The sequence below is a fragment of the Mauremys mutica genome, chromosome 4 (assembly GCF_020497125.1).
Source record: "Mauremys mutica isolate MM-2020 ecotype Southern chromosome 4, ASM2049712v1, whole genome shotgun sequence".
NCBI classification, from domain to species: Eukaryota; Metazoa; Chordata; order Testudines; family Geoemydidae; genus Mauremys; species Mauremys mutica.
In genome coordinates this window covers 20,369,179-20,390,768 of record NC_059075.1, presented here as the reverse complement: position 1 = coordinate 20,390,768, position 21,590 = coordinate 20,369,179, and the positions used below count along the sequence as shown (strand labels likewise).

Here is a 21,590-nt window from a genome sequence, read left to right as displayed (position 1 = left end):
CAGTTGCATTTACATAGGTTTTTGCATATATGTTAGGTTCTGTGTGACCTTTGTCCAGCTATGCCAGAAGGATAGGAGACTTGATGTGATTTAATTAGGCCACAACTTTATTCGTAAATGTCTGGGAATCCTGGCAGAAAAAACTGCAGTGCAGGTAATTCCATAATCATTTATATATATATATGCGGGGGGCTGATGTTAGCCCTCCTTTTTTACCCATTTTGGTACACAGCCAACCTGCTGCTAGGACCTCACCATCACCCCCTAAAATGAGAGTTAAGGGGGCTATTGAGGAGGAGAGAGGTTGATTCTCTACTATACCTGTCAGAGGAGCCCTGAAAACTCCTGATCACTTTATCCCTGCCTTACAGAGTACCTGCACTGGGCATCCACCCCAAGCTTACATAATTTGCAACATGATAGCCTAATCTCCGTTCCATATATTTTGCCCCAACTAAGCTCCCAACCCATTGTGGAGAATGTGGGAAAACCCACCCCACCTCATGTTGGCCAATCTGGTGGGAGGTCAGAAGGATGGGAAAGAATTTTTCCCTTCACCAAGAAAGGAGCAATTAGCATAATGGCCACAGTGGATCATGACTAAGGCAGCTAGTAGGTCACGGAAGTCATGGATTCCGTGACTTTCCGTGACCATGCCTGCCCGGAGGACACCTGAGCAGCCACACACACACACACACCCAGCAGCAGCAGGAGTTTGGATATGTGAGGGGGCAAGGGGTTGGGGCATGGGATGGGGTGAAGGCTCTGGGTGGTGCTTACCTTGGGGGCTCTCCGAAAGTGGTGACATGCCTCTCCCTCAGCTCCTGGCTGGAGGCATGGCCAGCTATGCTGCCTAGGAGCCGGGGTGGGGGGATGTCGCTGCTTCCGGGGTGAGAGGGGCACAGAGCCAGGTAGGGAGCCCCCTCCGGCCGCCCCTCGAGCACCGAGGCTGACATCCCCCCACCCCCAATTTGGACTGTGAATTTTTGTTTACTGCCCATGTCCAGTCCATGACTTTTACTAAAAATACCATGACTAAAACATAGCCTTAACTATGTCAAAACCTGGTACACCTCTACCCCGATATAACACTGTCCTCGGGAGCCAAAAAAATCTTACCGCAATATAGGTGAAACCACGTTATATCGAACTTGCTTTGATCCGCTGGAGCGTGCAGCCTCGTCTCCCCCCTCCCTCCCCGGAGCACTGCTTTACTGTGTTATATCCGAATTTGTGTTCTATCGGGTCGCGTTATATCGGGGTAGAGGTGTATTTTAACTACTTCCAAGGGTGGCAGGGTGTGTGCTGTTCTGCCTTGTTCGGGTAAAAGAGTGTTTTTTTGGCACCAGGGTGGACATAAATTGTCCCCTTCTCTTCTGGCCATCTGGTGGAGATGGTTCAGTGTCCGCGTGCTGACCTGGTATGAATATGCCATAACAAGTAATTCTGTGGCTGTGTAGCCCTTAAAGGGGCCACACCGTTTCTGACAAGACAGAAAACAGCCTTTATTACTTTACATGTGGAGAGGTCATTCCCAGCTATCAAAGTACATTACTATAAACAGCAGTGAAGGTAGCAAACTTTTATATAAGCTGCTGTATGTTACATCATCAGTAAAAGCAATCACAGCACAGCATAGAGGTAAGAATTTCTTCAGATTAGTCTAAGCTGAGCAGGTAGCAAAGATGGCAGAAATAGAGAGCAGCAAAGAGTCCTGTGGCATCTTATAGACTAACAGATGTATTAGAGCATGAGCTTTCGTGGGTGAATACCCACTTCGTCGGATGCATGTATCCGACGAAGTGGGTATTCACCCACGAAAGCTCATGCTCCAATACGTCTGTTAGTCTATAAGGTGCCACAGGACTCTTTGCTGCTTTTACAGATCCAGACTAACACAGCTACCCCTCTGATACCAGAAATAGAGAGAAATCAACAACCAAATGAAAATTATGAAAGGGGCCAGACAAATATTCAGATTTCACAACTGCAATGGTATCTATGCATGAAAAGCCGTATATATTAATACTAAAGGAATGCATTGTACAGGAAGAATGTCTTGTAATCTTTTGTGCTTTTTAGGTAATGATGGCCTTGTCAAATCACTTAAATGCAGTGGAATCAGAGAAGCAGAAATTGCGAGCTCAGGTTCGCCGGCTATGCCAGGAAAATCAGTGGTTGCGTGATGAACTAGCCAGTACTCAACAGAAATTACAGAAGAGTGAACAGTCTGTGGCTCAGCTGGAAGAAGAAAAGAAACATTTGGAATTCATGAATCAGTTAAAAAAATATGATGATGATATTTCTCCATCAGTAAGTAGATGTGCATTCAAAAGCATTGTTTCTTTTTGTTAGTAATCTGGGAATAAAAAGCTCCTTAGCAGCTATGAATTTTTAGCAGTTGAAACAGGCATTTCATATATAGATTTTAATTTGTTTATAGGCAGGCACATTAGGAGATAAATTTCTTCATATGTTTATATTGTCCTAATCTTATGTAGTTTATACATTCACGCAATAGAGAACTGCTTCCAAGAATCTTTATTTCAGGAAGACCTGTATTTTACAGATGATGCAGTAGTTACTCTGTAGACTTGAGGGGGTAAAAGTTCAGCATATAGTAAAACACTTATACCTAGCAACACACTAGCTAAAAATTTTACTTAGAAAATTATCTTCAGAAAGCCATAAAATGTCTGTTTTTAAACCCCACAATAAAAGGAGAATTGAGGATAAGATGTGTAAATTGTTGATATAAAAGGAAATTGCATTGTTTGGAGCAGTCTGGAAAATGATTTTGACCTAGATAGTGGTCTCATTATTTTTTATTATTTAATATTTATATTAGCACTAGAGGCTCTAGTCAGGAAAGGGGCCCCATAGTATTAGGCATTATGAAAACACAGACACAGTCCCTACACTTTACAGTTTAAGAAGGGAAGTGACATATGAAGGATCGGGAAAATAGGAGTGCAAGCAAATATGTAGAGTTTTAATATACATATGTATACCCTTGCAAAAGTGATTTTCATAATTTTAAATAAAGTAAGTGCTTGGTAACCTATCTGCCCCTCAAGCCATCATTGGTTGATTTATGGGCATTATCACAGAAATACATCTCATCTTGTAAATTGTTACATTCCAGATGGTGTCTGTCTGTTTCAATTAATTGTTTTATTTTCTTCTGACCTATTATTGAAACAGCGTAGGAGTGGCAAAATTCATGTGTTTAGACATGCTAAGCAACTGCTAGACAAACCCTTTCTAGCACAGTGTGAATATAGTGAATTGTTTTAGTCAGGTAGTCAGCTGCATGCAATGCAAGAAAATCTAAAAAAGCTAAAACTTAAATAGCCTGCACTGGCCTTTTTTTTTTTTTTTTTTTTTTTTTAAGTCTTGGTACATAATTATGTTCTTAAGAATATGGAACACTACCTAAATAATTTAATAGGCTAAACAAGGAACTATAATCTTTAGCAGGCTTTAGAGCTGTGCTCCGGCTCCGCTCCAGCACCAGGCAAAAACCTGCAGCTCCATCTGCTCTGTGCTCCAGCTCCAGGCTCCGCTCCAAAGCCCCCTGGTCTTTAGACAAGATAAATATCCTAGCACCTCCATGCTTTGGAGCAAAAAAACCTTTCAAATTTGGCAGACGCATAGTGCAAGGTCATTAGTACCCCTTTTCCTGTCCTCACAAAAATCCACAGAGATCTGACTGAGCTAAAAACCTCTGAAATAAGATTGCCAGTGCAAATTTAATTCAAGCTGTCTTTTTGCATATGCATTGAGATAGTCTTGCCCAGCATCACATAGGACATCCTCTATGCATATCTTTAATGTTATTTAATCATAGATTTTTATATATAATTGTATATAAATGTTTTAAGTGATTTTAGATTTAATAATGTAACACTTTGCTTGGGACTGGGGTTTGTATAGGAAGACAAAGACACAGATTCTGCCAAAGAACCTCTGGATGACCTTTTCCCCAATGATGAAGATGACCCAGGGCAAGGAAGTAAGTGAACTTCAGATTATATAATTACAATGTATTTCTGCAGAACAGCAGCTTTGTTTTATCTTCAGGGAAATAATCAATCATTAATTCCTAGAGTGCTCTGGTCCAGACACTGTGCAGCATAGACAACAAGGGCAATTGCAGCTTTTAGGATTTATTGTATGCAGTAAATTATGATATAATGAAGATAAAAATGTTTCCCTGATGCACTTTTCTGTAATTTCTTACTCCAGCACTGACTATGTTCATCCCTTCCAAAGGGTGGAAGACAGGAAAGCTGATTTATGAGGATGTTATTCCCACTATATAAAAAGGCTGGGCTAGTCTAAGATGGTTATTAAAAAAAAAAAAAAAAAAAGCTTGCTAGCTACCCCTGACCTCACTAGGAGCTAATTTCAATACAAAATGTAGGTAGTAGCTTGCTAACTTAGGCAGAGAAGCTTTAGATCCCAGTGTCAGGACTTGCTTCAGTCAACCTTGAGACTTGGTAGTCTGCCCAGGTAGTGGGTTCTATGGTGACCTGTATGGTTAACTTCCCTGGGCAGGTTTCCATGAGAGGCCTTGTCAGTTCTATTTTTGTCACTCATAAAGAACACGATTTTTTTGCAATTAATACTCCTCCAGAGATGTTATCCTCTCAAGGCTGAAGGGTTGATGAGTTGGATGTGGTACACTTGAGTTTCATCTTTATCATTATTTATGTTACCATAACAGCTAGGAGCCCCACTTATGGACCAGGACTCCATTTCGCTATGTGCTTTATGAACATAGAACAAAAAAAAGATTGTTCCTGCTCCCATAGAGATTACAGTTTTAAGTACAAGACAGGAAACAACAGATGGATACAGACAGACCATTGGGATAGACAGGCACATTAGGAGATTAATTTCTTCATATGGGATAGGATAAGGAAACAGGACAATATTGGTCAGCCTGTGGTGTCCACACACCAGCGGCCTTAACCATTGGCAATTTTTTTGTAGGATGTCCTATGTGATGCTGAAATAAGATTGCCAGTGCAAATTTAATTCAGCTGTCTTGTGCATATGCATTGAGATAGTCTTGCCCAGCCTCCTTACAGGCTTGAGTGACAGGCAGGATGGTGGTGGTATACACAGTGGGGGAACTCTGTTTTAGCCATATTTAGATTGAGATGACAGCTAGATGTCCATGAGCCGATATTGGAGAGAGAGAGAGGCTGAGATTTTAGTTTGGACAGAAAGAGGCAGATTTGTAGTAGAGAGGTAGCTCTTTGAGACATCAGCATAGAGATTTCCCAGATATAAGATGAGAGGAAGAAGAGGGGGGACCAGGACAAAACACTGTGGAATTCCCATAGAAAGTTGGAGGCTGGGGATGAGGGGGATCCTCTGAAGGAGCAGTAAGAGGTAGGAGAAGAACCAGGAGAGGCTAGAGTTACAGAAGCCAAGGAGAAGCATGGTTGATAGTGTAAAAGGCAACTGACACAAGGAGGATGAGAATGGAGTACCCATTCAGAGCTTTGGCTAGGAAGAGGTCGTAAGACACTTTGGCAAGAGCAGTTTCAGTTGAGTGTAAGCTGCGGAAGCTGCATTGGAGAGGCTCTAGGGTGGAATTAGAGGAGTGGAACTCCAGGCAGTAATTAGAGCTGAAAAGGAGATGGGGGTGGTAATTGGAGAGGCAAATGAGGTGAAGGTTGGGTTTTTTAAAGGTAGGAGAGACCATGTTTGCATTGTGAGGGGAAAGAGCAAGAGGCTTAATAAAGAGTAAAGGAACGGATGAGTGGATGCAAGGGATTTCAGGAGATGGGATGGCGTTACTAGAGCAAGCGGAGGAGTTAGACGGGAACAGCAGATGAGAAACTTCTGCATCTGTGACAGGACAGAAGGAGGTAAGAGTTGTAGAAGGAGGATAGGGAAGGTCATGTTGTAGTTTGTCAGTTTTCTTGTGGAAGACATTGGCAAGATCCTGTGCTGAGAGAGAAGAGTAGGATTTGAGGAGTGAGTCAAAGGTGGCAAAAAGTTGGCTAGGATTGTGGGCATGGGATTCAATTGCATTGAAGTGGTAGAGTTGTTTAACTAGGATGATGTCAGAACTGATGGAGGAGAGAACAAATTTGTAGTGGAGGAAGTCAGCCTGGTCTTGGAATTTCTGCCAGAGAAGATCTGCAGCGTGAGAGCAGGAGCAGAGGAAGTGCATGTTGGGGGTGAGCCAGGGCTGGGGATTAGCAGTGGGAGCCTTGTCATGGAAGAAAGGGGCAAAAGAAGTAAGGGTGGAGGAGAGTGAAGCATGGAGATAATCATCAATCATATAAACGGAAGAAAGGGGAGAGGGGGCAGGGAGGAGAAGGCTGAGAGCAGATGACAGTTCTTCAGTGCTGATGGACTGGAAGGCAAAGAAAAACCAAGTGACAGGGTATTAGGAAGGGGACTAATGAGTGATGCAAAAAGAGACCAGGTGGTGGTCGCAGGAGAGACATCAACAACATAGGATCAGCGAGAGCAGAGTATTTGGTGAAGACCAAGTCAATTGAATGGCCATTTGGTGAGTGGGAAAGTTGAACCAGAGCTTCAGGTCAAATGAAGAGGAGAGGGTGAGGAAATGCATAGCTACAGATCAGATGAGTCATTAACATGGAAGATGAAGTCACCAAGAATGAGTGAGAGTATAAGGAGAGAAAGATCCAGGACTCAAAATCAGAGAGGAAGTCTGATGGGGAGGAGTTAGGTAGATGAGAGGAGAAAGGATTGGGATGCTGTGTTGCTCAAAAGACAGAGTGGAAGAGGGCTGAGGAAGGGGGTTGGAAGTGGCAGAACCGGGAGAGGAGAAGCCACACATCCAGCAGGGTTGGATCCAAGGCAGGGAGGGAGTGTGGGGGAAGGAGAGGCCTTTGTAAGAGAGGGCAACTACAGAATCAGTGTAGGGATCCAGGTCTCTGAGAACCAGGAGCTAGAGGGAGCAAGATACGAAGTGGTAATGGATGACTGAGATTTTTTAGAGATGGAATGGGTGTTCCAAAGACAAAAAGAGGAGGGGAGCAGGTGGGGAAAATGGAGCAGGAGAGGTGTACGGTTAGGAATGGTAACAGAATGGGTGGAGTTGGTGGGGGGACAGGTGTGGGTGGTGAAGAGGTTGATGAGGAAGGGAATACCAGGGTTGGGACAAAGGTCACCGAAGATGAGGAGGTGGCAGCAGAGGATGTGTGGTTTGGATTTGTGATGGTGGGAGGAGAAGGGAGATTTGAATAGAGAGAGGAAAAGGTATACCTGTAGTTAGTGGGAATTGTAGAGGGGTGAGGGTAATAAAGGAGGGGAAATTGAGCTAGTGTGAGGGGTAGAGGAGGGAGGAAGAGAAGAGATGATGTGATGCAAAATAGAAGAGGGATGTGTTGAGAACCATAGGAGAACGACAGGGGGATGAGGTTACAACAGAAAACCCAAACCCGAACTGAGTTCAAAAAATATTTTGAAGGCACCCTTGCATGTTCCCCTGCTAAGTGGCTGCGGTGCTTTCTCCCACCTTGTAACGGAGGAGGGGAGTAGCCATCTGGGGTCCAGTGCTGGGATGATCTGGGCAGTGGGGGGGTGTTTCCTTGGTGCTTACGATCCTTATGTGGTAATTCAGTTAAATTGTTGATGGTTAGGATTTGTTTACTGAAATACTGAAGCTTTACAAAATATAAATCAACAAGAGTGTGAGATTGGTTCTATAAAATCTAAAAGAGAATTGCTATGGAGACCTATTGGTGATAGTCACCTGAATCAAATTTCTCTTCAGATGCAGCCATTGTGTGGGGTTTGAAAGGAATAGTAGAGAAAATCATTAAGATTTTATGTTGGGCTGAGGTTCATCTTCCAGGTTTCTTTGAAGTCAACATACTGGTAACACTAATGCTGAATTGCAGAGCCATACCCACAGCTGTCCAGTCCATCCACCATTTATTTGAACAAAGAAGGAAGGGCAGTCTTTAGGTGACTCCTATGCCCACCTGTCAAAAGGTGCTTATGCTCTTTAGGCTCTGGTAGTAGATGCCTGGTTTCATCCCTGGATTATCAACTAAGCCTACATCTTCCTCCCTATGCTAGGCAGGGTGTTGAACTTGCTAGAGAGATAGGGCAAGTCCACACTACAGACGTATATCGATATAATGACATCGCTCAAGGATGTGAAAAATTCACATCCTTGAGCGATGTAGTTATACCAACCTAACCCCCCACGTAGACAGTGCTATGTCAACAGGAGAGCCTGTCCTGTCAAAATAGCTACCGCCTCTTGGGGAGGTGGATTAACTACGGTGGCAGGAGAAGCTCTCCTGTCGGCATAGGAACGTCTTCATTAAAGTGCTACAGTGGCACTGCTACAGTGGTGCAGCTGTAGCTCTGTACATGAAGACACGCCCATAGTCCTCATGGTTGTCAAGATGTAATTTGATGAAGACAGACTCAAAGGGGATGGATAGAATGGGGCTAGAAGACAAAGGTTATAATTACAAGAACATACAGCTGGTTTATTGTATGCATCTTGTTTATCACATTTTTGAAAGTAAAAAACATCATAATTTTTTTTGCTTGTTTGGGTTATCTTAGAAATGGAGAAGGGAAAATACTAGTAGCTAAAGCAGTGGTTCTTCTTCGAGTGATTGCTCCTATGCATTCCATGTAGGTGTGCGCGCCGCGCGTGCACGGCTCTTCGGAAGATTTTTACCCTAGCAACTCCGGCGGGCCGGCTGGGCGCCCCCTGGAGTGGCGCCGCTATAGCGCAGGATATATACCCCAGCCGGCCCGTCCGCTCCTCAGTTCCTTCTTTCCGCCCGTGACGGCCGTTGGAACAGTGGAGCACAGCTCAGCTGACCTCCACTTCCCTAGCTACTCGTAGTTTTCTCTCGTTCTGTTTCTAGTTGTAGTTAACTCTGTTTGTTTGTAGAATAGTATAGTGTATTTATTTTACAGGGGTTGGGGTTTATCCCCTTCCCCTCACCCGGGTCCGGGTCCGATGCCCGGTCCACAGGGTTTTCTAATGCTCGGCCGGCCACAAGCCGCTGCCGACAAGAGATCTTCTCCTAAGTGCCTCGAGGGATCTTACCTCACAGATAAGTGCCGCATTTGTGAGGCCCTTAATCCGTGAACAAAGGGGAGCGGGGCTTTCGTTTTAAACAGCTCCTGAGGGAGGCAGCTCTTGCTCCTCCGCTCTCGGCGCCGAGCGCTAGTTAGTTTTCACGGCGCGCTCCCTCGGCACCGGACCGCCGGTGCCGCCAAGGCCTCCTGGCACCACCGTTGCTGACTCCGACGTACCCTCGGCATGGACCCCTCTCCTGGAGGATGAAGAGTTACTCCGGCCAGGCAAGAGCCGTCGAGTCCGGTGCTGGAAAGCTCCCCGGTACGCACCGTGGTCGAGCTCGCCCGGAAGCTGCGTCCGAGCCGCCTGCTCCGCAGCCGAGCGCTATGCTCCGTCGGATCGCCCGGCACCGATGTCTGCCGCGGCACCGACAATATCCGCACCTTTCACTCCGGCCAGGCAAGAGCCGTCAAGTCCGGTGCTGGAAAGCTCCCCGGTACGGACCGTGGTCGAGCTCGCTCTGAAGCTGCGTCCGAGCCGCCTGCTCCGCAGCCGAGCGCTATGCTCCGTCGGATCGCCCGGCACTGATGTCTGCCGTGGCACCGACAATGTCCGCACCTTTCACTCCGGCCAGGCAAGAGCCGTCGACTCCGGTGCTGGAAAGCTCCCCGGTATGGACCGTGGTCGAGCTCGCTATGAAGCTGCGTCCGAGCCGCCTGGTCCGCAGCCGAGCGCTATGCTCCGTTGGATCGCCCAGCACCGATGTCTACCGCGGCACCGACAATGCCCGCACCATTAACTCCGGCCAGGCAAAAGCCGTCGAGTCCGGTGCTGGAACACTCCCCGGTACAGACCGTAGTCGAGCTCGCTATGAAGCTGCATCCGGGGTGCCAGCTATGGTCGAGCTCACTATTCCCTCCACGCCGGAGACAGTGTCCACGGCGAGGGGGCTGATTGCAATGACAGCATCTACGTTGCCTCAACCCCCGGCACCGCCGGTGGGGGTTACATAGTCGATGGGCGAACCTGCCTTGATCAGACCACCCTACCTCGGCGCCGCACAGCGGCACCGTTCAGAGTCGCGGTCCCGCAGATGTTCTCGGTCCCGTCACCGATCTAGGTCTCGGCACCGTTCTCCATGTTGGTACCAGTAGTGCTCGCGGCACCGGTCAGCATCCCGTTCGCCGGTCCGGGACACTCAGCTCCGATCAAGCCCCAGACACCGGGACGCTCGTAGCCACTCCTGATCATCGAGCCTCGCACCCTCGGTCGACCGCCCGGCACAGCTTCGGTGGCAGGTCCCGTTCTCGGTACCGGTCTGTCTACCAGTACCGATCCCCGGTGCCGCATCGAGCGACGTCAGTTACAGACGGAGGCTCTACCAAGAGCTTTCAGCTCCTCCAGGACCATCCAGCCACGCATCAGTGTCGTCCCGTGCGGACACTTCATATGCGTAGCACTCTGTTTTCCGATGTGCCCTCCAGGGTCTTCCAGGAGACCTATCAGTGGGCATTCTGGACGCCGTGGGTGTACTACCACGCCAGAGGCGTACCGGTGATCCCATCTCGCTCCGTTCCCTCCGAGCTCTGGGTGCCAGAGGTGACAATTAGTCGTCCCCGTCCGACCGGTACAGAGCAACCCCCGGTTCGGCACCGGGCTCCCAGATCCCACCGGATCAGGAGGTTGTCCAGGAGCTCGAGCCCACACAGGACCCGCTTGTCCCGGGCCTTTCTTCTTCCTCCTCCCCAGATGAGGCGAGGGCAGGAACATACCCCTCCGGCCCTCCTCTAATCGAAATGCGACCAGCCCCTAAATCCAAAGAGGCTGGGCGTGTGGTCTTACTGGGCCATAAGATGTACCCGGAGGGGGCCCTGCAACTTCGTGTAGCGAACCAGCAAGCCCTGCTTATCCGCTACTGTGGGTGGCGGTGGGCAAATTTACAGAGTCGGTTCTTCGGAACTCCCGTCAAGAGTTCGATGCCCTCCTGCAGCAAAGGACGGAGCTGGAGAGAGCTTCCCTCCAGGCCTCGTTCGACGCAGCTGACTCCGCTGCCATGACTCTGGCCTCGGGTGTTGCCACGCGGCGCGTTTCAGGGCTCCATTTATCGAGCCTTCCCTCGCAGCTGCGGCACGCTATACAGATCTTGCCCTTCAGTGGCACAGGCCTGTTCTCTGACAACACTGGCCCTAGGCTGCAGAACCTAAAGGGCAGCAGGGTCACTTTGCTCTCTCTCTCTCTCTCTCTCTCTCTCTCTCGGCATACACATGCCGGTAATTCAGCGCCGACGTTTCCGTCCCCAACCTCCGCTCTTACCCTGCGCCTTGACAAGGTCAGGACATGGCCAGCGGGCGTGGCTTACACGGTCGTGGCCATCAATCCGCACCCCAAAGGAGCCAGAATTAGGGTCCTTCTGACCACCAATGGGGCGAAAGCCTACCCATCCTCGCCCCTCCTAAGGACCCCTCTCACGAGCGATTCCTCTGGCAAGAGGTGCGGACGCTCCTCCTCATCGGAGCTATACAGGAGGTACCTAAGGGCGAAGCCTATTCCCCTAAGCGAGGGGAGGTCTCAGACCTATCCTAAGCCTGCAGGAACTCAACAAGTCACGATGCAGATGAGTTCCGCATGGTACCCAGGGCGACCGTCATCCCATCCTGGGATCCCGGAGACTGGTACGCCGCCCTCGATATGAAGGGCGCGTGTTTTTCACGTTGCCATTTCTCTTCCACACAGAAGGTACCCTCGGTTTGGGGCCTACCATCGTTATTCCCAGTATACGGCCCTCCCGGTTGGCCTCTATACAGCCCAGGGGTATTCAAGGTGCATGGCTGTAATCGCCGCCTTTCTTCGCCACCGTCTGATACACGTTCTCCGTGTCTAGACGAGTGGCTCATTCGAAGAACCCCCGGGCCCAAAGTACCAGTCATGTGGGCATCGACACGAACCTTTTCCTGTGTCTAGGCCTGATGATCAATAGTAAAATCCACTCTGATTCCCATATAGGGAAGGGAATTCATTGGGGCCGTCCTGGACTCCAGACTCGCCAGAGCCTGCTTTCCTCAGCCTTGGTTTCAGGCGAGGGTAACAATTGCACAAGGTCTACGGACCTTCCCACCAACTTGGGCTCGCTCTTGCCTCGGTTTCCTGAGTCACATGGCTGTCTACACGTTTGCAACTAAACATACCAGGCTTTGCCTCTGTTCACTTCAATCGTGGCTCACCTGGGGGTGCCACCCGGGCAGAGATGGCATACTCGTGGTCGGCTCGTTTCCACCGAGCAGCCTAGGCTCCCTCAACCGGGAGTCGGCGTCCTCCCCGGTGTATCCGGGGATGCTGTTTCACTCACCTCTCGGGGTCCCTCGTGACAGACAGCCCATCTCTCAGCTGGGTGCGCACCTGGTGTAGTTTCGCACTCACGGCCTTCGGTCAGCGCAAGAGCTGGCCTTACACATCAATGTCCGAGAGCTGAGAGCAGTCTGCCTTGTGTACCAGGCGATTCAGCTGGCGGATCGTCTCAGCAGATCCTTCCTGTCTCACAAGTGGTGGTTTCCTCCCGTCTTTATCTATTCCGTTTTCCAGAAGTGGGTCTTCCCCCGCATAGCCCTCCTCGCTTTCACGAGAACGGAAAGAGGGAGAGAAATTCTCCTCATTCCAAGGCCTCTCCCCAGGCTCGGTCTTGGAGGATTTTCCTGAGGCCATGGATCAGCCATCTGCCGTACGCTGTCCACTGTCCCCGCTGGTTCACAAGGTCCTGCTCAAACTCCGCAGGGACAGAGCGCCCCTGATCGGGTTCACTCCAGTGTAACCTGGGCAGCACTGGCACACCATGTTGCTACACCTGTCGGTAGCAACCCTCTTGGCACAGATCCCATGACGCGGAATCACGACAACCTTCACCACCCGGTCTTGTAATCCCTGCACCTCACAGCAGGACTCCTGCGTGGCTAAACCGATCCGAGTTACGTTGTTCGGCCTCGGTTCTACGGGATTCTCCGGGGTGGTAGAAAATCATCCATTCGGTTAAAGTATCTGGCCGAGTGGAAGCGTTTCTCATGCTGCTCCGAAACGCGCAATGTTTCTCCTGCCGAGATCCCGCTCCATTCCATCTGGTTCCTCAGGACTTGGAGCGTTTATACCCCCCCCCCCCCCCCAGTGGGGCCCCGCCATAAACCTGGCTCTTCAATCTGGTTCTACCCAGTTTTATGACTGCCCTATTCGAGCCAATGTCAACATGCTCATTGATATAACTGTCCTGCAAGGCAGTTTCCTGTAGTCTTTCCTGCGGCCACACGAGTCTCCGAACTTCAGACTCTCACAATAGGCCCAAGGTATACTGTGTTCCTCAAGGACAAGGGCAGTTATTACCATGTCCGACCTGCCTCCCTAAGGAGGTGTCGGCCTTTTATATCCACCAGGATATCTTCCTTCCGGTCTTCTTTCCGAAGCCACTCTCTGTGCAAGGAGAGCAACGGTTGCCCTCCTTCGACATCTGCAGGGCGTCCGCAATCTATATCTAGCGGACTGAGCCCTCTCGTAACGCCCCCAAAACCTTCATCGTACCGGCCTACCAGACGAAGGGCATACCTGTCTCCTCCTAGAGGATTTCATCTTCAATGACGTTGTGCATCTGCACCTCTTCTGTTTCGGCCCATGTGCCATAGAGCCACCTTGCTGCACATTCCGCCAGGGCTCACGCTTCTCAGCTGCCTTCCTGGCTCGCATTCCCTTTCGGGGGATGTGTTGTACACCTATCTGGTCCTCGGTCCACACCTTTGCCTCATTGGTCCGGGAGTCCAGAGCTGTTGCAGCCTCTGGCTTGGCGGTTGCGTTCTGCAACATCTAACTCCGACCCCACCGCTTACGTAAGGCTTGGGAATCACCTACATGGAATGCATAGGAGCAATCACTCGAAGAAGAAAAGACGGTTACTCACCTGTAGTAACTGGTGTTCTTCGAGATGTGTTGCTCCTATCCATTCCAGACCCGCCCTCCTTCCCCACTGTCGGAGTAGCCGGCAAGAAGGAACTGAGGAGCGGACGGGCCGGCTGGGGTATATATCCTGCGCTATAGCGGCGCCACTCCAGGGGGCGCCCAGCCGGCCCGCCGGAGTTGCTAGGGTAAAAATCTTCCGAAGAGCCGTGCACGCGCGGCGCGCACACCTACATGGAATGGATAGGAGCAACTCATCTCGAAGAACACCAGTTACTACAGGTGAGTAACCGTCTTTTCTCAACCTGCGGCCTGTGGGCTGCTTGCAGCCCGATCAGCACACAGCTGCAGCCGATGTGACATCTTCAGGGCCATACAGGTAGTATTGGATATGGACCACAATGGTAAATAGGTTGAGAACCACTGGAAGAGAGGGCAGTGGGCAGAAAGGGGAAGAGGATCAAAGTGTGAAGTATAATGGGCAAGAATTTGCAAATGTAACCGTTGGAGTTTGTTTTGAACTGAATGATTCCACTGACATTAGAGTTTGCCAGGGTTGTGAAAGTGTCCCTTGTTCGGTAGGGGCATAGGAGTGCAGAAAGCCAGGCTCTCGCTGCTGGAGCTCTGGTCCTTTGTGTTCAGTTTCTGGAATCAGTGTGGTTCTGCATTGGAGGAGACCTTCATAGCCCTCACAGAAGCTTGTGTGGCGAGGAGGGGACAACAGGCTATTTCCTCCTGGTTCTGGGATGGAGATGCAGTTGTCGTGATTGACGGGTAGGGAACCAGGTGAGCAGATTTCAAAGGAGTAGCAAACAAAATGAAGAGGCTGGCTCTAAAGGCTTGCTTCCCTTTTCTCTTGCTGCTGCTGCTACCTCTATTGGTGTCTTTTCTAGGGTAGCATAGTGCTTTTATAGGCCACCATGGGAAGAGTGGTTGGAGAGGAGGACAGGACATGCGGAAGAAGATGACTACTGAGACTTCATACTCCTGGAGCAAGGGGATAAAGGAGGAAAAGTAGACTAAGGCCTGGTCTACACTAGCCTGTTATTTCGGAATTAGCCAAGTTATTTCGGGGGGAAAAAAATGATTCCGTCCACATGACCAAACAGTTTTTTTCGATTTAAAGGGCTCTTTAGTTCGATTTCTGTACTCCTCCTTGGCAAGTGGAGTAGCGCTTAAATCAAGATTGCAATCCCGGGTTAAAGGAATTGTGGATGCAATTTGACGTTATTGGCCTCCAGGAGCTATCCCAGGATGCTCCCTTGTGACTGCTCTGGACAACACTCTCAACTCCAATGCACTAGCCAGCTGGGCAGGAAAAGCCCCGGGAACTTTTGAATTTCATTTCCTGTTTGGTGACCATCAGCACAGTCCACCATCACAGGCGACCATGCAGAGTCCACCATCACAAGAGATCACGCAGTCCCAGATTCACAGATGAGCTCCAGCATGGTCCGAATGGGAGGTACTGGATCTCATCGCATGCTGGGGAAATGAGTCTCTTATGGCAGAACTACGTTCCAAAAAAAGGAACACACATACCTACGCTAAAGGGTATGACAGAAAGAGGCTACTCCAGGGACACAGAGCAGTGTCGTACAAAAATCAAGGAGCTCAGGGAAGCGTACCAAAAACCCAGGGAGGCAATTGGGCGCTCTGGGTCATAGCCCCATACGTTCTGCTTTTACCGTGAACTCCATGCAATTATGGGAGGCGATGCCACCACTACCCCACCACTGTCTGTGGACGCCTGCAAGGGGGGAGTTGCACGGAGTGAGGAGGAAGAGACATTGGAGGATGAAGAAGAGGAAGACAGTGCACAGGTGGCAAGTGGGGAATCCGTTCTCCCTCCCAGCCAGGAACTAATCTTAACGCTGGATCCAATAGCCTCCCCTCACTTCCAAGGCGGGCTCCTGTTCCATGACTCTGGAGAAGGTACTCCTGGTGAGTGAGAGCCTGATCGGAGCAATGCGGGCGGGGGGGAACCCAGCCGTGCTGGGTTGTTCGCGTTTAGAGTAAATGGCTGCGCTGTATAGTGGATCTAATGCAGGAAAGGCAGCAAGACCAGACTTCCGCTGCAGCCCCTGTATACTCAAACTTCCTCCTCCCCAAGTTCCATAGCCTCCTCACCCAGACGCCCAAGAACATATGCGAACTTTTGATTTAGTTTCTGGACTTGTCCTTCCCTCCTCCTGCACCCCCCAACCCTTCCCCCCCAGTCTACCTTCTAATTTCTCTCAATGCGTTGTGCATCAAATAATAAAGAACAGTTCTTAAACAATTTTGCAGTTTATGTACTGGCCGCCATGGTGTGCTGGGGCCAAGGTGGGGATATGCGTTCCGTCTATTGCCCCGCCGCAGTTTGGGAACCCCAGGGCATTAAAGCCATCCACAGTGGTCTGCACATTTCCCAAAGTCACTACCCTTGTGTAGCAGGGTGATCCCCTGCTCCTGCCCTGAAGGGCTTAAAACAGCCAGGAAGAGGGCTGTGGCAGGGAAAAGCTAAGCTGCTTGGGGAAGTAGCCACAGCTGGGCCATGCCCCAGTCAGGCCCAGCTGGTCCCTATAAAAGGCTGTGAGCCAGAGGCCCAGGAACAGTATCCCTCTGCCTGTAGAGGGAGAAGGGCCTGGCTGCAGGGAGTTAGACACAGGGTACCTGAGTGGAACAGGGCTGGGGAAAGGCAGAGGAGCTGGGGAGCTCCTGCCTGGAAAGCCCCAGGCTGCGGCCTAGCATTGGGCTAATAGGTACTGGGGGCTGCAGAGGGCAGCCCAGGGGTAGGCCAAGGCAGCAGGTCCAAACCCAACCTTGCCAGTGATGCCAGGCTGATACTGCAGTCTTCCCCAGGGCGCAGGGGCTAGACAATGACTGGAAGTAGCCATATACTGAGGCAAGGTGGGGATAGTGGGTGGGGGGTCCCCTGGGGAGGGGAGACCCTAAGACTGAGGGGATTACTGCTAGGGAGCAGCATCCCAGGTAAAAGGGCACCGGGTCCTGGGAGGGACATGGGGCCAGAGGACAGGCAGATCACCAGCCTGCAAAGGGCGCTCCGGAGCTGGAACTGAGCTAATTCCCAGGAGGCGCTGCAGGGGTGAGTCCGCTCGTCTACACCTTGATAGCAGCTGGTCAATGATTGTATTGGCTACTTGCAGCACAGCAGCTCCTACAGTAGATTTGCCCACTTCAAACTGATTCCTGACTGACCTGTAGCTGTCGGGCGTTGCAAGCTTCCACAGTGCTATGGCTACTCGCTTCTCAGCTGTGAGGCCTGCTCTCATTTTGGTGTCTTTGCGCTTCAGGGCAGGGGACAGCAAGTGACAAAGTTCCATGGAAGTGGCCCTATGCATATGAAGGTTTTGCAGCCGCTGGGAATCATCCCAGACCTGCAACACTATGCGGTCCCACCAGTCTCTGCTTGTTTCCCGGGCCCAGAATCGGCATTCCCCGGCATGAACCTGGCCCAATGCCACCATGATCTCCCAATCGCCACATGCCATGCATCTAGGAACATCTGTGTCCATGTCCTCATCAGTATAGTAATCGCACTGTCGTCGCTTCCTCGCCCGGTTTTGCAGGTACTGAACATACTGCTGGATAATGCACGAGGTGTTTACAATGGTCAAAACTGCAGCAGAGATCTGAGCAGGCTCCAAGTTTGCTGCGCAATGGCGCCTGCATGGGTAATCCTTGAAAAAGGGCGCAAAATGAGCTGTTCAGTTCAAGATGGCTGATAAAAGGCAGTAAATGGTTATCTTCTGTAGCTTCCAGGGGAGCTCAGGACAGCTTCCGCTGCTTTCTCCAGATTGTCTGTGCAGCTCTGTTCACAATGGCCAAGAAACAGCAGGAAATTGTTGCCTTCTGTAGCTTCAACGGGAGCCCAGGACTGACAACATGGAAAAAGCAGCGATAGCAGTTTGTGGCGGAAGCATGAGCAGAGTTTGCGGCGGAAGCTGTGTGGCTCTGTTCATGATTGCCAAGAAACGGCGGGGAATTGTTACCTTCTGTAGCTTCCATGGGAGCCCAGGACAGACAACATGGAAAAAGCGGGGAAGCTGTGCGGCTCTGTTCATGATGGCTGAGAAATGGCGGGAAATGGGTTACATGAAAGAGTAGATAGAAAGAGGAGAGGACATTCCAAGTGGATTCAACATACCAGGAGACAGGCGGTGCACCGTGCTGCACCGTCTGCTGACAGCATGGAATCTGCCGTAGCTTTCACGGAGGGAGGAGCGAGTGATGGCACACACCCAGAAAAACCTGCGAGAATGTTTTTGCCCCATCATGCACTGGGAGATTAACCCACAATTCCAATGGGCGGCAGAGATTGCGGGAACTGTGAGATAGCTACCACAGTGCAACGCTCCGCCATTTGATGCTAGCCTCGGTACTGTGGACTCACTCCGCCGAATTCATGTGCTTTAGTGGGGACACATAACATGGAATGTATGAACTCGATTCTGGAAGTTTGAATAAAATAATTTTGAATTAATTTCGTATTGTAAACATACCCTAACTCTAGTCACCTTCTTGTGGCTGGCTGGTGTTGCTTGTCTTCCCCTACTCTTCCCCCTGGGTAACTTGGACCTTTAGTAGCTGTAACTGAGGGCAGAATTTGGCCTTAAAATTGGAGCTTTGTTAATAATTCAGTTGCTGTGTGAATCAGATTAGATCCCACCTCTCTCCCCATAGATTTTATTGGCCCACAGGAGTAAAAAGTAGTAAAAATATGTACTTGTTCATAACTGGAATTATACTGTATTATATTACCTGAATTCTCTTTATCCGAAAATCCTAGTTATCCAAATCCACAATATGTCCCCCAGTTAGCCCTATGTTAATAACTTGCTAATAACTTCTCGGTTAGCTTGTTAGCACTAATCAACAGCTTTGTATTTGTACATTAGTTTTGAGTGGTTACCTGTTGTTACTGAGACCTAATCCCATTTCACCAGCAACACCACCTTGTCAGGACATATTAAATTGTTTAACTTGAATTAATCAGTATAAATGATGTCCACAGTAGTTTTAATACAATTTTGGTGTTTTTAATTAACTCAGTCACATTAACATTGTTTTTACTCTTTATTTAAAGTACAAAGTATTAAGCAAACATCAGCATTACTCCCTTCCCTCCTGTATTTCTAGATCAGTTAAAGAAGAGATCAAAATAGCACTTCTGTTTATCCAAACTCCTAGTTTTCCAAAACTTTCAGATGACTCTGAGGCTATTCGAATAAAGGGGAGTGAACTATATGTCAGTCGGAATACTGACAGGGAGAGGGTCTGCTTAGTATGGAAGTGCCATTTTTTGCAGTCATGTTTCAGAACAGAACCACTCTTTAAAACAATGAGATTAATTTTAGTGTCTAGTATCTGGGGAGCATGGATTTTTCTTTCAAAATGGTTTCAAATCGGTTGCCTTCTTTTTGCAGTCCAACAGCAGCATAGCAGTGCAGCAGCGGCTGCTCAACAAGGTGGCTATGAAATTCCAGCAAGATTAAGGACTCTTCATAATCTGGTTATCCAGTATGCTTCCCAAGGTAGATATGAGGTTGCTGTACCCCTGTGTAAACAAGCACTGGAAGATCTGGAGAAGACTTCAGGTCATGATCATCCTGATGTTGCCACTATGTTAAACATACTTGCATTGGTGTACAGGTTGGTATTCTGATATGTATTTAAATTCTCCATCAACTGAACTTCTTTATTTCTGTAAAGTTGACTAGAGGCCTTAATGCTGGAACTGCTAAAAAATGTTTTTGACAATTTTGTAGGTTCTAAATTTTTTATTTTGTGGTGGTATCACATGGGCACTTGACCTGGGGTGCTCAGTCACACCACAGTACACCAGGGTCTAGATGAGTTCCTGAATATCTTCCCATATCTCAGTTTTTGGAATGATATTCTTCATTTTGAAACTTAACTATCCATTGTAGATCATTGAGAAGACAGTCAGACAACTACCTCTCAGGTTATGCTAATGCTGTTGTAAATTGAGTGGCAAAATGTACATATGCAGATAGTTCATTTCCAGTCCCTCAAAAAACCCTATTTTAATTGTAGTTTTTCGCACTTGGGAAAAACTGTGTCTGCATTTGATCCCTTCTCATCTGTACTATAGCATTCCTGTCCTGACACTGAAGTCAACTCCTACTTTTGCAGTTCGTTATCTTATAAGATTTATTTAAATGCTACTTCCTTTTTTTTGTGAAACAAAGTAAAGTGTTAATGATGGTTTTCTAAAACTTAGGGACCAGAACAAATACAAAGATGCAGCAAACCTCTTGAATGATGCCTTGGCTATTCGTGAAAAGACTTTGGGCAAAGATCATCCAGCGGTTTGTATATCTGATTTTCATATTTTTAGTTGTGTTTTTCACTGACACTTTTTTTTTTTTCTTCCCCTGCCCAACTTATTCTAATGTTAAACTCAACAGGAACATTTTAAGATCTGGCTTGTCACTAAACAGGACAGGTAGGAGGCCACAATGTAATATTCTGTATTCTTTTAATATTTAACCTGTCTTTGAGCATTGTATCCATTTAAAACTATTTCACCAAAAATTACTCTACTGCCACATTTATTTGATTATGAATCAAGTTGCATGGTCTGTATGTGGAAAAAATTAACTTTTGAAAGAATATTTTAATTAGCTTATTTTAAACAATTCAGTTGCTGAATTCATATAGAAATTGTACTTCTGATTTGTTTTACTGCCTCTGTTTAAAATAAAACAGATAATTCCAATCAAGATGTTCGTGCTCAAGTCACTTTTAAAATATAACTTGATGTATTGCTTCATATAACCTATGTTACAGTGGGCAACTCTGTGAATCTGGATTTATGTAAAATAGCTTTATTTCTGTGTTGTCATATTGAGAGCAAATTTATGCATTTAATCACATTTCAACAGACTAACTAAATACATTTCACAGTTTGCTATGTCTTCTCATTTAAGAGTTATTTCTTAATGCAGTGATTTGCCAGAGGTTTTCACTGTACATAGAGGATATGAATACAGTAGTCCATTGTAAATATATTTTAACTAGTTCATTCTTTCACTAGGTATTCACTTCATATTTAATGTTTCTCTGCTGTTGACAGGTGGCAGCTACTCTAAATAATCTTGCAGTGCTTTATGGTAAACGAGGAAAGTACAAGGAGGCAGAACCTTTGTGTAAGAGAGCTTTGGAGATCAGAGAAAAGGTAGAGTAAAAAAACCAGAAGCCTGACAATGGATTTTTATTTTTTGTGAATTTCAACTTCTGCTTTTTAGAAAAAACTCAGTCTCTCATATTTTGATTGGTTAGACTTACCAAGCAATACTAAATACCTTGGATAGTGTTATACAACTTCTTAAATTAAAATACAAAATTGTTTTAAGAAAATTAACTTCAAAATCTTGAGGCTTTGGGTGTATTCTAAAGTTGTGCAAAGTAAGAGCAATGCAGCAGGAAAAGGACATTTAGATATGTTCCTATTGGGTTGACTAGAGCATTTGAATACAAAATAAATGTATGCCATTTAAATATCTCAAGTTAGTAGTTTTGTACTGCAGCAGAGAGTGAAAATGCTTATTCCAGTGCATTTGTCTGGCTGTCTGCACTACAGTAT

General features: G+C 48.0%; 1 protein-coding gene across 5 annotated transcripts in view; it reads left to right on the top strand.

Annotated features, from left to right (window-relative positions):
• Positions 1-21,590, top strand: part of KLC1 (kinesin light chain 1) — an 85,590-nt gene that overhangs the window by 30,031 nt on the left and 33,969 nt on the right. For all 5 annotated transcript variants that reach the window (XM_045015179.1, XM_045015182.1, XM_045015180.1 and 2 more), the window contains 5 exons: positions 2,083-2,313; positions 3,937-4,015; positions 19,408-19,633; positions 20,226-20,313; positions 21,081-21,182. In XM_045015179.1, coding sequence (XP_044871114.1) covers positions 2,083-2,313; positions 3,937-4,015; positions 19,408-19,633; positions 20,226-20,313; positions 21,081-21,182 — 726 coding nt within the window. The remainder of the gene's footprint in view (positions 1-2,082; positions 2,314-3,936; positions 4,016-19,407; positions 19,634-20,225; positions 20,314-21,080; positions 21,183-21,590) is intronic.